Source organism: Alligator mississippiensis, chromosome 2, assembly GCF_030867095.1.
Source record: "Alligator mississippiensis isolate rAllMis1 chromosome 2, rAllMis1, whole genome shotgun sequence".
Taxonomy (NCBI): Eukaryota; Metazoa; Chordata; order Crocodylia; family Alligatoridae; genus Alligator; species Alligator mississippiensis.
In genome coordinates this window covers 171,801,799-171,815,292 of record NC_081825.1, presented here as the reverse complement: position 1 = coordinate 171,815,292, position 13,494 = coordinate 171,801,799, and the positions used below count along the sequence as shown (strand labels likewise).

Here is a 13,494-nt window from a genome sequence, read left to right as displayed (position 1 = left end):
TTGGTCTACACTTCATAGCTGGGCTGACTTGATCAGCAAGAAGAAACTGGGGGGGAAGGGAGTTAAGAAATTATACACATACACTCTGTCCAGGACAGAGCTATGCCAGCAAAGCCCCCAGTGCTAGCACACCCCTGTAGGCTGAAGACTTCTGCTAACTTGATATTCTTTGAGGGAGATGATAGAGCAAAGCCTGCAGAAAACACAAGCCAGGGAACCCAGCAGGATTTATCACAACTATGCTCCCCTGAATAGAGCAACTATCAGGAAGGCATCTCAAGGGAGGATGAGGACCAATGGGCATAAACTAATAGAGGGTACATTCAGGTTGGATATAAAGAAAAACTTCTCTGTAAGGGTCACCAGAATCTGAAACACACCCCCAGCAGGGGTGGTACAGTCACCCTCCTTGGAGCTGTTCAAGACAAGACTGGACAGGCACCTTGCTGAGCTCATCTGAGCCCAATAACTTCCTGCCTACTGCAGGGGACCAGACTTGATAGAATCATAGAACCGGAAGGGGCCTGTACAATGTTCACAAGCAGCCCATAGTTAGATAGCTCAGACACTGAAGGTTGTGAGAGCCTAGGTCAGGATGCTGTAATGCAAGGGCAGGCAAAATACAGTCCACAGGCTACAGCCAGCCTGCCAGGCCATTCTATCCAGCCCTAAAAAATTAGAAAAGTTGTATTTATCTGTCCTAGCTGCCTGGCAAAGATGACAGGCCTGTAGGACCCAGGGGGAGCCAGCTGTATGCAGTAGCAATGCCCACCTGGCCCTGCCCCCAGCCTCCTTCCCCTGCCCAAGCAGAAGTATCTGTGTACCACAGCTTTGACCACTTCCCTGTACGCCTGCTCCTGCACCATGTGGCCCCTGGCTGCACTGCCAGACCCCGGGGCCAGGAGCGGGACAGTGTATGTGTTCATAGGGCAAGTCCCACATACACACACCCTACTGTAATCGGACTGAATACACAGACCCACACCTTCCTAGTGCTATTTCCCTCCCCCCCAATCACAAGCAAACTCAGGAAGCAGAATGATGGGTATAGGCCCTTTATTGGAGGGGGTGGGAGGCAGGGTGCAGGAGGGCAGTCTGTCACCGGTACAGGTAATCTGCTTGAATGTTGGCAGCAATCTCAGCCTCCCACTTGTCCCCATTGTTGAGCAGCTTCTCCTTGTTGTACAGCAGTTCCTCATGTGTCTCCGTGGAAAACTCAAAGTTGGGGCCCTGAAGAAACAAACACGAGGCAGTTTCCACCTGAGCTCCAGCTGCCAGCAAAGTCCCCACTTTCAGCCCAAAAACCCAGTCCCATGGAGAGGTGGACTCCACCCTCCAACCCAACACAGACCCAGACCCAGACATGGGTTACAAGGCCCTGACTTCTCCAGGGCACCAGTCCAGCACACAGGCAGCTGCTCTCACCTCCACAATGGCATCCACTGGGCAGGCCTCCTGGCAGAAACCACAGTAGATACATTTAGTCATATCAATGTCATAGCGGGTGGTTCGCCGACTGCCATCAGCTCGTGTTTCCGCCTCAATTGTGATTGCCTAGTGGTGGTGGAGGGAGAGACATGGTGTATCACCACAAGGCTCTGCATCCAATCCTGAGGCTGCAGGTTGCCTGGGGCAAGCAACATCCTCCAAACACAGGAGCTCAACACCCACTGCTCCAGGCAAGGGGAGGGCTAAGGCTGCAGTCCAGATAGGGTCAGGACCAAGCTGTGTCACCAACAGCATGGTTAGCCTAGCTTTGTCGTGAGGGTTGGGGTGGGTAAGAAGGCAATGCAGCCCTGAGTTCAGGGTGCAAGCTGAGGGTGGGCCCCCAAAAGGGAACTAAACCAAAGGCCCTGGGAAGGGGTTCTCCAGCATATCCCACAGGGCTACCAGTCACACCAGAGAAGCCAGTTTAGGAATGCTGCAGACAGGACTCTAAGAGGGACCCAGGGGGCAGGGGAAGGGTGGGGACAAAAGGTGTGACCCGGAAAGGCCCACCTGGGCTGGACATATGGCCTCACAGAGCTTGCAGGCGATGCACCGTTCTTCACCAGATGGGTAGCGACGAAGGGCATGCTCTCCACGGAAACGAGGGCTCAGGGGGCCCTTCTCAAAGGGGTAGTTGATGGTGGCAGGTTCTCTGAAGAGGTAGCTCAAGGTCACACCCAGGCCTAGAGAAGAGGAGAGAAAGCTATGGTAGCACAGGGGTGAGAACGAGAGATGCCAAGCACAACCCAGACCCTTGCTCCACCAAACAAGGCTCTCCCCAGCTATTTCACAAGAGCTGGGGCTTTCTGCCAGATGGCTCCTTCCCCCAGCAGGCCCACGCATCCTTCCTTGCCTTCAATGTCTATCCTGACACCCCCAACCTTCACTCCAAGTTCCTGCCACCAGAGCTGAGCACAGCCCAGCACCACATCAGAGCGTGCCGTTCACCTCGGATGAGCTCTGTCCACAGCAGTGTCTGGGCAGCTCGGTCAGTGATGGATTTCATGTCCATTGGGTCCTCCTTTAAGTTCACATACTCTGCAGAGGACAGAAAAGCAGTCACCACCCCACAGGCAGCAGCAAGGTGAGGCAAGGGAATGCTTCATCCTTGGGGGCAGCACCCCAGCACCACAAGTCAGCGCCTGGACAGGCTTCAAGCATGTCCCGAGGACCCTCCGTGAGCCTGGGCAGCCTGTGGGGAAGTCGGAGAGGGGGCTGCCCGTCCTAGGGAAGAAGCTCTGGGTACAGTGCCCAGCAGGAGACCTGGCCGGGACTCCTTGAGTCGACTCCAGGCGATCCCTGGGGGAGAAGAAAGGCACCCGCCCGCGGCTATGGCGGTACTCACTGTAGCTGGTTCTCGGAGCCGTGGTGCTGAGCGCCCGCGCCCGGCCGAGGCCCACCGGCAGCCCTGGGAAGCGGAGCAGAGGTGAGGGAACGCCCCGGGGCCGGCCCGCAGCAGCCAAGCAGCTTCAGCCCCGCTCCGGGAAGGGGAGGGGAGGGGAGGGAAGCGCTGCGTCCTCACCTGCGAGGGGGGCTCGGCGCAGCAGCCGCAGCGTCGCCATGCTCCGCGGGGTCCTGCAGCGGGGAGGAGATGCGATCAGCGCCCGGGCCGGGGTCACAGCCCAGGGAGACGGGGACAGGCCCCCACAGCGCGTGCGCACCGCGGCCGCGCAGGCGCAGCAGCGTGCGCCCCGTGAAGGTCCCGGTGACCGAGGCCGGCCGGGCGGGTGCGCGGGGGCGGGGCGAGCCCGGGACGGCGGTACGTGGGAACAGGGACGGTACCGAGGCCGAGGCCGAAGCCACCGTCAGCAGGACCACACAAGAACTCACTGCGCAGCACTACGCTCCCACGCTCCTAGAAGCCGCAGGCCCCACGGGCCAATCAGCGCCCAGCTTGTCTCTCATTGGCTAGAGAGCAGAGTAGGAGAGAGGCGGGAGCCCTCATTCTGCAGCTTGAATTTGACGAAATCGGCCTCGGTGGGGAGCTGATTGGCGACAGGGCGGGTTCACAACTGATTGGCCGCCGGGGAGGCTCGGGGGGCGGGGTCACCCCAGAGCGGCTAAAGGATTGAGCAAAGGAGGTGACACCCGGAGCGGCCGAGCGGATTGGTGGAGGCGGTTTGGGGCGGGGCTAAACCGGAGCACCACCACGGTGGAGGATGGCTTCAGCGACTGGTGGGTTCTGTGGGACGTCACGCGGGGGCATCCGAGCCCCGATCCTCCGGGCTTGGGCCTGCAGGTAGGACCCGTCAAAGGTTTTGGAAACATCTGAAGCGCCAGATGTGGGTGAAGGATGCTTGCTGGTAGTAGGGCCACTTATGGTGCTGAACTGACTCTTGGATTTGTTTTGTCTAATTTGGCCTGGAATACGGAAAATTTAAATTAAAAAAATCCCCAAAACTCTCGCCCCCAATGCTGCCCGCAGCCCAAGTGGCTGCCTCAGCCGAGCAGAGGGGGAAGGTCCTGCCAAGGAAGTGAGCTACATTATTCCTGGTCTGCGGGAAGAAAGAAAACATTTGCTGATCCGCAGGGCTGTGGGTTGCAGGCTGTTGGTAAACTATAGCTGCTCTTCTGCACAACAGCAGCAGAGTTTCCCAGTGCCTGAAGAAGGGTGCTTGTGCCCAAAAGCTTGCAAATAACTTTTTTCCAACTAGTTGGTCTAACAAAAGCTATCACATCTACCCAAAGAACCTCATCTGTCCTTGGTGGTTCTGTCATTCACAGTCCTGCCCCCTTGCCGTGTGTGTATTTAATCTCTCAGCATCGCCCAATTCAGTAGGTGCTAGCCAGGTCACCAGCCCACAGATATGCTGTAGTAACCATTTCAGGTTTAATGCATTCAAAAGAAGAAAAATACAAATGATTGTTCTCAGACCTGGTCAGAACACGGGGGTGCTGTTAGGGAGAGGGGGTGTTTCCCTGCACCCCAAATAATTGAAATAAATTTAACATTACTTCAAGCCAGGTAAATTTTAGGGTGGTTTAAACTACTGAAGATTAGGAAGAGGGACCAGCTTCTCCTGGCCAGCAGTAGAAGAGCTGCCATCCAAATGTACCAGATTTTCGTAAACCACTGGCTGAACAGCATGTCAAAGAATGGAGGAGACTAGCAGTGTGCAGAGGCAGCCACTGGAAAACTCCCGTGTTTAGAAATCTCATCAGCCACTTGAGTTTCCCCCAGATGAGTTCTCAAGCATCACCAACCAGGATGGGAAGCGCTGGGGGTTATTTGGACTAGCATTAACAGGATACAGAAGCAAATCAATGGCAGAGCTCCCCATCACATGCAGCCTGGCCTAAACAGCATGATATGAATGGGAAGCAGCAAAGGGTATGTCTGCACCTTGTTCCCAGAGAGAACATACCCAACCAAGTGTTCCCACATGTGCATTCCAAACCAGTGGTGTAACTAGGAGGGGCAGTTGGGGCAACCACCCCATCCCCCCCCACCAACTTGAAGTGGGGTGCAAAAAAAAGTGGCTGCTGCTGGCAGCTGCATGTATTGGCAATTGGAAGTTCCATTTTGTCCCAGGCATGTCCCAACACTGCTGCTTCAAACCTGGAAATGAGGGGTTGAAGCCTCTGTGGATGTTCCCCCACAGCTGCTCCCAAGACCTCTATTTCTAGCACTCTTGGGAGAAGGTATGTTTCTGAGCTGTAATGTAAGTGGAGCAGATGGGCAGGGTGCCCATCCCTAGGCAGCAGTATAGATTCATCCCAGGAGGCCAAGTTTGGACCTCACCATGTGACTTTTTCACTTACTACTGCCTCAGACAATTTTAATTTGAGCTGTCTGGGCCAGCGATGTCATGCTGTGAGTTTATAACAGTGAGACAGATTTGCAAGAGAGCAGCATAGGATGAAACACCTGCAATCCTCCTTTTTTTTCTCCCTGCCTGTAATCAAGTCTGCTGCAGATCAAAATATAGCATCAGGTACTTGTTTTTGTCTTTCCAACTTAGAACCCAATTTGGACTACATGTGGCTGGGATGAAAAAGGAGGCCACAGGGAAATGTTTCTTTCCTCAGCTAAAGCTATCCCACTGAATACAATTCCTACCACTGCAATAATTGCATCAGTCATCATCATTCAGGAAATCACTTGTTTTGCAATTTTACTCTGTAGAAATAACAAAAATGGTGATAGTCACTCCCCAGGCTCTGTTTCCACTGCCACTTTTTCTCCATCCCCAAATATATCCTGGAAGCATGGTCCCATCTGACCACATGGCCCTTTTGGGAGTCTGTTCCAGCATTGTGATCTACTCTGGATCCGTTCCTGTTTTTCCTTCCATTGGGCCCTCCTTTGCTGCCATCTGCCTCCCATCTAAACATCAGCTTTCCTAGCTCAGGGGATTGCCGTGAGGTACTGCAGGCTCTGTCCTCAGAGTGGTAGTGAATATTTGGTCAGACCCCTCATGCTAGGGGCCTGGAGGCAGGGAAGGAGGACTGAACCTGCCATTAACAACTTTTGCTTTGTGGCAAAGAGCCTTTGAATTTGTCCTTTAAAAATGAGGCAGCCACCTGGCTCCATGCCCTCTGCCAGTCTCCTGGAGCTGCTGTCACACAACTGATTCTTGTGCATTCACCCCAAGTTGTGCTGCTTGCTGCACTCACCCAGAAGTTGACTGGAGCGGCCCCTAGGACAACCTGCTCTCCATGTTTTGGGTTTGAGGGAAAGAGCGCTTACACCCTGCAGTGAGGGAAGCCCATCCTATCCTGACCCAGTCTAGCTCAGATGACCCCCCTGTAGCAAGAAACCTTTTTATTTTTTTTGCCTCCCCCCTGCCTCCGCAGTCTGAAGCCCCACCGTATGGCAAAAGCCCCTTTTGCAGTATTTGCCCCCTTTTGGGAATGCTTTGTCTTTTCTACCTTTTCTTCCTTCCTCCCTCTTCTTCCTTTTATTATATTACTATTATTCTTTTTATAGAATATAAGGTGTACTTGTAATAAAAATATAGTTTGTAGATGCTTTTATGGGTATAAAATAGTATTCTGCATCAGTACGTCCCTCCCTCCTTGTATTGATCTATTCCTTGTATGCGCTGTGGCATTTCACCCTTTTATGTTTTATAGTCTATGCTTTTTAACTTTCTAACAAATGTACTTTAAGTTTAAAAGTAAGTTGAACCATGTAACAATGTTATCAAGGGCAGGAATCAAAGGGCAACTTCTGTGTATAGAGCAGGTCCCTGAATGAATCATGATTGATTGCATAACACAGTAGCTAGCCAGGATAACAAGTTAACGAGCAGCAATTAACACCTACCAAACCACAGGCTACGGAGAGGAAAGGATCCATACAGAGCGTGGAGCTCCCTGAAACTTCATTGTTAAAGGTACAGAAGCCCTGGTTTGAACTAATCAACGCCTAAAACCGACTCTTGGGACTGAAGAATGACCCCCAGTGGTGCCCTCTTTGACCTGACCAGTACCCTGCCTGCCCAGCCAGGAGGACCAGCTGGTGATCCCTTTCTGAAGCAACATTGCACTGAAAGAAGCCTCAACTGGCCATTGACGGTGGACTCCAGCACTTGGGGATAGGTATATCTTGACACTGATGCTTAGCAACGTTCATAGCTAACTACTGTGTGTGTGTGTGTGTGTGTGTGTGTGTGTGTGTGTGTGTGTTTGAGGGGATCGGCCCCAAGGTTTATGATCTGACTTTTGCATCCGTCTAATAAACTAGAATTTTATGATGATCCTGCGAGTTGGTCCTTTGTAGCCACACCCCCAGCATACTCCCCACAGGACTCAGGACTGAACAGAATGGAGGTGGGGTGGCTGGAAACAGCCTCTCCCCACAGCTGACCAGGAACACCAGACCACTGTTGCAGGAGCTAAACTCTCCAGTCTTCCTGCTCCCAGGGGGATACCAAAACTTCCCCACCCAGGTCCCATCCCTTCCTATGAGCTTCTGACCCTCTCACTCCCCGTATTGACTACTACCCCATCTCTATCTGCTCAGGCCAGTGGTAGGGGAGTTTCCCTGATTCTTGGAACTGCTTCCCCTTGGAGTCCTGCCAACATGGCTTGGCTGCTGGGAGCTGGCAGATAACAAATGGGGCCTTCTCAGGAATTATTTCCCTCATAGCCAAATGCCTGTTCCTGGGAAACAATGAGCCCGTGACCCACAGAGAACTCTATCAGCCCAGCCCCTTACCAGCTGCTGCCAAATGGGGAGAGTATCCTACCACTGGAAGACCAAGGGGGGCTTGCCCATCCTATCCTGTGAAACCTGCGGCTACAGGGGCCCCACAACCAAGGGCCCCCCTGTGTCCGACTGCTTGCCACTCCCCCCCACCACTGGCTTCACATTTGGCTGCTTCCCACCCTCCAGCCACCGCTGCCACCACCACCTTCACATCAGGGAGCCCCAGAGCTATTTCTTGCAAGGGGCCCCAAAAAATTGTTGGCCAGCCCTGCCAAGGGGGATGAAGGGCAGCTTGTGCCCCAACCTGCTGTCAGGGCATTCACTGCCCCCCACACCCTGCCCCTAGTTGGCCACTCCTTCAGTCAGACAACCTTCCTGGTAGCTATATCCCCTGCTAGGTTCCCCTTCACTTGAGGTACTATTGGTTCTCCTGCTTCATGCCCCATGCTCTGCTCTGTATGTTTCACTTTCATAAAGACTTCATTGGCCTCTCTTGGTTGGTCTCCCCCTGTGGCTCCTTCACCCTCCAGGCCTCAGCCCAGCTTGGCTGGCTGGAGGCTTAAGCACAGATAAGACTCAGGAGCTAAGATGAGTGACTGCATCCAAAGTTCCCAAGCTACCTTACCCTCCCTGTTGTCATTGAGTAGCTTATAGGAGAAGCAAAGAAAGGGCCCCATAGTCAGTGCAAGGGAACAGTGGCAAAACTGAGGCAGGGTCTGTGATGGGCACCAGCAGAGCTGGGGGTCCGGTGCTGGGATAGCAGAAGGGCCACACTTCAAGATGGAAGGGCTTCAGCTGGGCTGGGACAATAGGGGCTATGGATTGCTACAGATTACCAGGCCAAAAGCATGGTTTATACGTTAACTCTCAAAGCTTCTGGAACTGGCCTACAACTGGTCCAAGAATTGAGCCACATTCTTCACAAAGACCTTGTCATTGCTACAGGGACAGGGAGCCCCCAGGGAGCTACATGAGGACAGCCCAGCAGCTCTGGAAAACTCTGCCAGGGAGACCTCAACACAGCATGGGCACTGGGTGGCTTGTTGCTGAGCAGGAAAGGGTCCCTGGTGTCATGTGCTCAGCTGCTCTCCCCTGGGGCCTCTGAAGCCCCACATGTGTGACCCAGAGCAGCAGGGAACAGCGGAGATGCACAAGGATCTCCTTGTTGCTGCGAGCTCTTGTGCTGCCCTGGCCATGTGTCCTTTGTGCACAGGGGCAGCAGGGGAAGTGGTGTGGGATTTTGCTGCTTACTGCAGTGCCTGCCTTACAGCCTCACAGACTGAGTGCACCACACCTAGGCACTGATAACCAGGGATCCTGGTTTTCCCTGATAAAAAAAAAATCACAAATTCTCTGATAAAACCCCCCAAATCCATAATTAAAATAAAAGTCCCCCCCGTAGCCCTGCTGGTGCCCCTCACTCCCCAGCCCCCCACAAGCCCCCCCCCAGGCACCCAGGTGCCCCTCACTTCCCCCCAACCCTACTGGTGCCCCTCACTCCCCCCCCACAGCCCCCTGACCCAGCTGGTGCCCATTGCTCCCCCCCCCACAGTCCCCTGTCCCTCCCCAGCTGCCAGGGCTACAAGGCCAGGGACTTGGGTCTACACCCCACTGTCCCTGGCAGGAAGCCATGGCTGCTGCAGTAGAGCCAAACCCAGCTCCCCCCTGCTGGCTGCAGGCTTGAGCAGGGCCAGCTCCTTGCCCCTGTGAGGGGAGACCCAGGCCCTGCAGATCTGTGCATGGGGTGAGGGTGTGGGCTGCCCACTGCAGACTTGGGCTCCCATCCTGCTGCCTTCCCCTGGGGCCTCTGCAGCCCCATGTGTGTGACCCAGAGTAGCAGGGAACAGTGGAGTTGTGCAGGGATCTTGCTGCTGCAAGCTCTGCACTGCCCTGGCCATGCTTCCTTTGTGCACAGGGGCAGCAGGGGAAGTGGTGTGGGGTTGTACTGCATACTGCAGTCCCACACATGGAGGACGCATCACCAAGGCAGGGAGGACCCTTACCCTCTAGATCTGCACACAGGGCGGGGGCTGCGCATTGTGGGCTCCCACCCTGCTGCTCTCCGCCGAGGCCTCTGCAGCCCGGTTTGTGTGACCCAGAGCTGCAAGACACCGTGGGGCTGCACAGGAAAGCTGCTCGCTCCTGCCAGCTCTGTGCCCACCCTTGCCCTGCACACAGATCTGGGGGGTGTGGATCTCCGCTGTCCCCCAGGAGTGCTTGGGGCAGCAGGGAGCCAGCCCTTCCCCTTCCCTTCCCCTGAACAAGCCACCTGCGGCCCCATCCTGCTCCCCTCTAGGGCCCTGCAGCTGCACATTGCAGCCCCGAGTCCCATGCACTGCCTGGCTGGGCAGCAGCCCCATCCCCAACCCCAGCCCTACCCAACTCCCCCTGCCACCTCCCTCCCTATGGGGGCCTCAATCCCACCCCCCACCCTGAGCTTACCTGCAGGAGCTGCTCTCCAGGTTGCCTGGGGCCTCATGCATGTACCTGCACATAGCGCTCCCTGCCTGACCACCCTCCTCCTGCTCCCTCCCAGCTCCTTGCTAGCTGGAACTCTGTCAGCCTGCAGGGGGTCATTGCAAAACAGCTAAATCCACAGGTTTCTCTGCTAAAATGAGAAATCCATGTTTTACTCTGGTAAAGGGGGAAAATCTGTGTTTTACTGCGTTTTTCTGTGGGAAATGGAAAACCTGGATCCCTGCTGATAATCCCTTACTACAGACCCTCCCTGTCCAGCAAACACCTGTTAACTTTTGACACTGGATCTATGACCCAGCTACATTATTTTGGGTGAACGCAGACACTCAAACCAGCCACTTCTTCCATTTGATAATAGGCAAATTGTATTGATACACAGTGATAGCATATAAGAGTAATGCAGGCAAGGCAAACAAAATAACCCCCCTCAGATTCTATATCTATCAGTTCCAGGGTTCACAGAGGGAAAGTACATCTGACCTGTATGCAAGCTTCTCCCTGTGGTTCTTTCTTGAATGTCAGATGTCAGCAGTCTTGGAGGTTGAGGGTCCCCAGTGGAGTGGGTGAGACAGGCCAGTGGTGAGCCCTCTGTCCATGGTGGTCTCTGGTTCCCCCCTTGGAGACCTTTTGCTGCTCTGAAATTTCTCCTTTCATATTGTTTCTCCTCTGATGACTCTCTATTTCTGGGCACCATTGACTGGTCTCCCTATGGTCATCATACTGTCCACTATCTGTTCTGTTAGAAGGGCTGGATTAACCCTTTAGTGGGCTGTAGGCAAACAAACCCATGGGCCCTGGGCTGGTTGAGATCCCTCCTCCCCACCCAGGTGCTGCCACCTGCAGGAAGAGGGGTTAGAGCTGCCGCTAGGAAGCAGCCACCACAGCAGGGAGGCAGCAAGGCCAGTGAAGGGGAAGGGAAGGGAGGCAGATGGGGCCATTTGCACTGCCGAGGGAAGCACGGGGGCCCTTCACAGCTCAGGGCCCTAGGCATGTGTCTAGTGAGCCTATGCGTTAATCCAGCCCTATCTGTTACCATATACCTTTGTTTCTCAAACATATTACATGCATACATCTTTATTTGGTCATTTACCAGTGTCTTAACTTGAGCATGCCCAGCCTCCTAATTTGGTCCATCCCCCAAAACTGGGGCTCCACACCTGGGCACTGTGACCTGTTCCAAGGATGCAATCCTATCTTTTGTTATGAATATACTGTTTATGTTTTCAGTTTCCCCAGCCTGTTTTTCTGCTGGCTTTGTCACAAACAGGCTTTTAGACACCAATTAACCCTTGCCATGCCTCTGGACCATTGTTTTAATGCAACATCTACTCCACCTACAAGCCAACTCCTAAAGCAAATCTCTAAATATCATTTTCTAGCCATCATCAACCCCTTGTCAGTGACTGGCCCAGGTACATCTGTGCCCACAACTCAAATAGTGTGGGTGTGTGCTGGCCTTGCTGGCCTTGGTTTAGCTCCACCTGGACTCCCCATCCTGTGATGTAACAGAAAGGAGTTTCTGCTCCCAGGTTTCTTTTGAAACTGTTTATTTAATTGGCTCAAAGAAATACCCTTGCCAAAGCAGGCCTCACCCTATCCCGCCTTTACATTTTAAAAGGGTGGTCACTCTAGTGGGTATCTGGCACAAACCAGGCTCCTTAGGAGAAGCTCACAGCTGCATGGTGCCCACCTGGCTTTATCAGTAACACCAGCCTTTGCTCTAGGGGCCAGTCTGGCCTCAACCAGAGGGAGCACTATGCTGCCTGGATTACTTCTAGCGGTAGCTTGCTTACAACAACTTTCAAGGCACTTGTCCTACAGGGGTGCAGATGTCACTTGCTCTCCACTGTGGGACTGTGTGGGCACATCTACATGAGACACTACTGTGCAGTTGTCACTGCACAAAGTACTAAATAAATGTGCAGTAACTGAAGTTACCGTGCAGTAGCACCGGCAAATGTCATTTAGGTGACACAGCTGCACAGTAGCATAATAATACCACGCAGTAGTGCATTAGCACTATCTGTACTGTGATGCGCTACTGAACAGTATTTTTTGGCTACTGCGCAGTCAGCGTCTTGTGTAGACGTGCCCTGTGAGCCCACTCCTGATCCAAGAGCAGCCTGTGGCTTCCCCCACTGATCAGCCAGCAAACAGCTCCACATGACAGAGTCAGGGCTGGGCTCTCAGCTCCTAGACTCACTCACATATTCTCTCCCCCAGCCACAAACACCCACATAGTCTCACCTGCTCTTTCCCAAGCCCTGTCATAAACAACCACTTACCTCCCTTATCCCACAGCCATTGTAAATACCTTCATCCCTGTCCCTATCATTTCCCCCATCCAACAACTACCCCACTCCCATCATCTCCATCATCCCACAAGCAGTCATAAAAACCTCCATCACTTCTCACACCCAGTCATAAAGACCCCAACTACCTTTCCCATCTCTGCAGTGCCCAGTCATAAATATTTTCTATCTCATCCTATCTTTTTCCTGCCCAGTCACAATTACTCCCCTCGCTCCCACCATCCATGCTTGGTCACAAGTACCCCAGTCACCTCTTCCATGGCCCCATCTGAAACCTCATAAAGATCACCATATTGTCACCCACCCCTGCACCTAGTCCCCCATGTCCCACCCATCCTCCTGTCCAGACAGCAATTCCTCCCCTGCCTCACCAATCCCCCAGTCTGCCCAGTAACAAACACCTGCACTGCCTCAACCATCCTCTGCTCACCCAGTCACAACCCCCTAAACCAAAAAACAGACTTGGCCACAAAGGATTCAGGAGGGAACAGGAATATTTGTCACTGGGCAGAGGGTAATTGAGGAAACGACAGGAAGTGTCTGCAACTGTGGGAGATGAAGGAGGTGACAAAAGGTGTTTGTGACTGGGTAGGAGTGCTGAGGGAGAAGACGGGGTGTTGGTGACTGTGTGGGGTAGGGCAGGCGGTGACTGGGGAAAGTATGAGGGAGGCTGGAGCAATTGCAGCGCTACCAATGTAGTAATTCTGTTGCTAGATCTAGCCAATTATGGGGGACCCTAAGAGACAAAATATACGTACTAAGGATGCTATATCAGTCTTTTATGTAGAATACCTGGTACCGTGCAAGACAGTTAAGACACCCACAAAGAACACAGGCAGCTTTTTAGGCCATACAAATGGTACAAACCTTTGGTCAAATCCTATTGATTCCTATATTAAAGGTGCTGCGTAAAATCAACAAAATTACCTGTTAGTTTGATCTAGGACACTGTGCCTTCAGCCTGTGCCTCCCTATTGGTTACAGTGCAGTTCAGTTCCCTTAGAAGCAGCTAATTCATCAAGCAGCTACTTACGCCACTTACCTCTGTCCTATAAGCTAAGT

The 13,494-nt window shown here is 53.4% G+C and overlaps 1 protein-coding gene and 1 long non-coding RNA gene across 4 annotated transcripts; one reads left to right on the top strand and one right to left on the bottom strand.

The window, feature by feature from the left end:
- Positions 1–1,039: 1,039 nt before the first annotated feature.
- Positions 1,040–3,401, bottom strand: NDUFS8 (NADH:ubiquinone oxidoreductase core subunit S8). Of its 3 annotated transcripts, none has more exons than XM_006278521.4 (7): positions 3,319–3,401; positions 3,011–3,063; positions 2,834–2,896; positions 2,437–2,526; positions 1,999–2,171; positions 1,426–1,554; positions 1,040–1,230 (listed from the first exon to the last, which is right to left on the bottom strand). In XM_006278521.4, the coding sequence occupies exons 2-7, from the start codon at positions 3,048–3,050 to the stop codon at positions 1,099–1,101; spliced, it is 627 nt and encodes a 208-aa protein (XP_006278583.2). In that variant the 5' UTR covers positions 3,051–3,063; positions 3,319–3,401; the 3' UTR covers positions 1,040–1,098. The 3 variants fall into 3 exon arrangements, with proteins under 3 accessions (XP_006278583.2, XP_059578408.1, XP_059578407.1); XM_059722425.1 differs by having other exon boundaries at positions 3,271–3,361; XM_059722424.1 differs by lacking the exon at positions 3,319–3,401 and having other exon boundaries at positions 3,011–3,142.
- An 80-nt stretch (positions 3,402–3,481) lies between these two features.
- LOC132248653 (uncharacterized) lies at positions 3,482–7,190 on the top strand. The gene is made up of 2 exons (XR_009459971.1): positions 3,482–3,727; positions 4,450–7,190. It is a non-coding gene; the product is annotated as an uncharacterized LOC132248653 (long non-coding RNA).
- The last annotated feature ends 6,304 nt before the right edge of the window (positions 7,191–13,494 follow it).

Coding starts and splice junctions, on each gene's coding strand:
- NDUFS8 (XM_006278521.4), bottom strand. CDS start 3,050: ATGGCGACGCTGCGGCTGCTGCGCCGAGCCCCCCTCGCAG. Junction 2,527..2,833: donor GGCTCCGAGAACCAGCTACA/GTGAGTACCGCC, acceptor TGTCCTCTGCAG/AGTATGTGAACTTAAAGGAG. Junction 1,231..1,425: donor CAGTGGATGCCATTGTGGAG/GTGAGAGCAGCT, acceptor TTGTTTCTTCAG/GGCCCCAACTTTGAGTTTTC.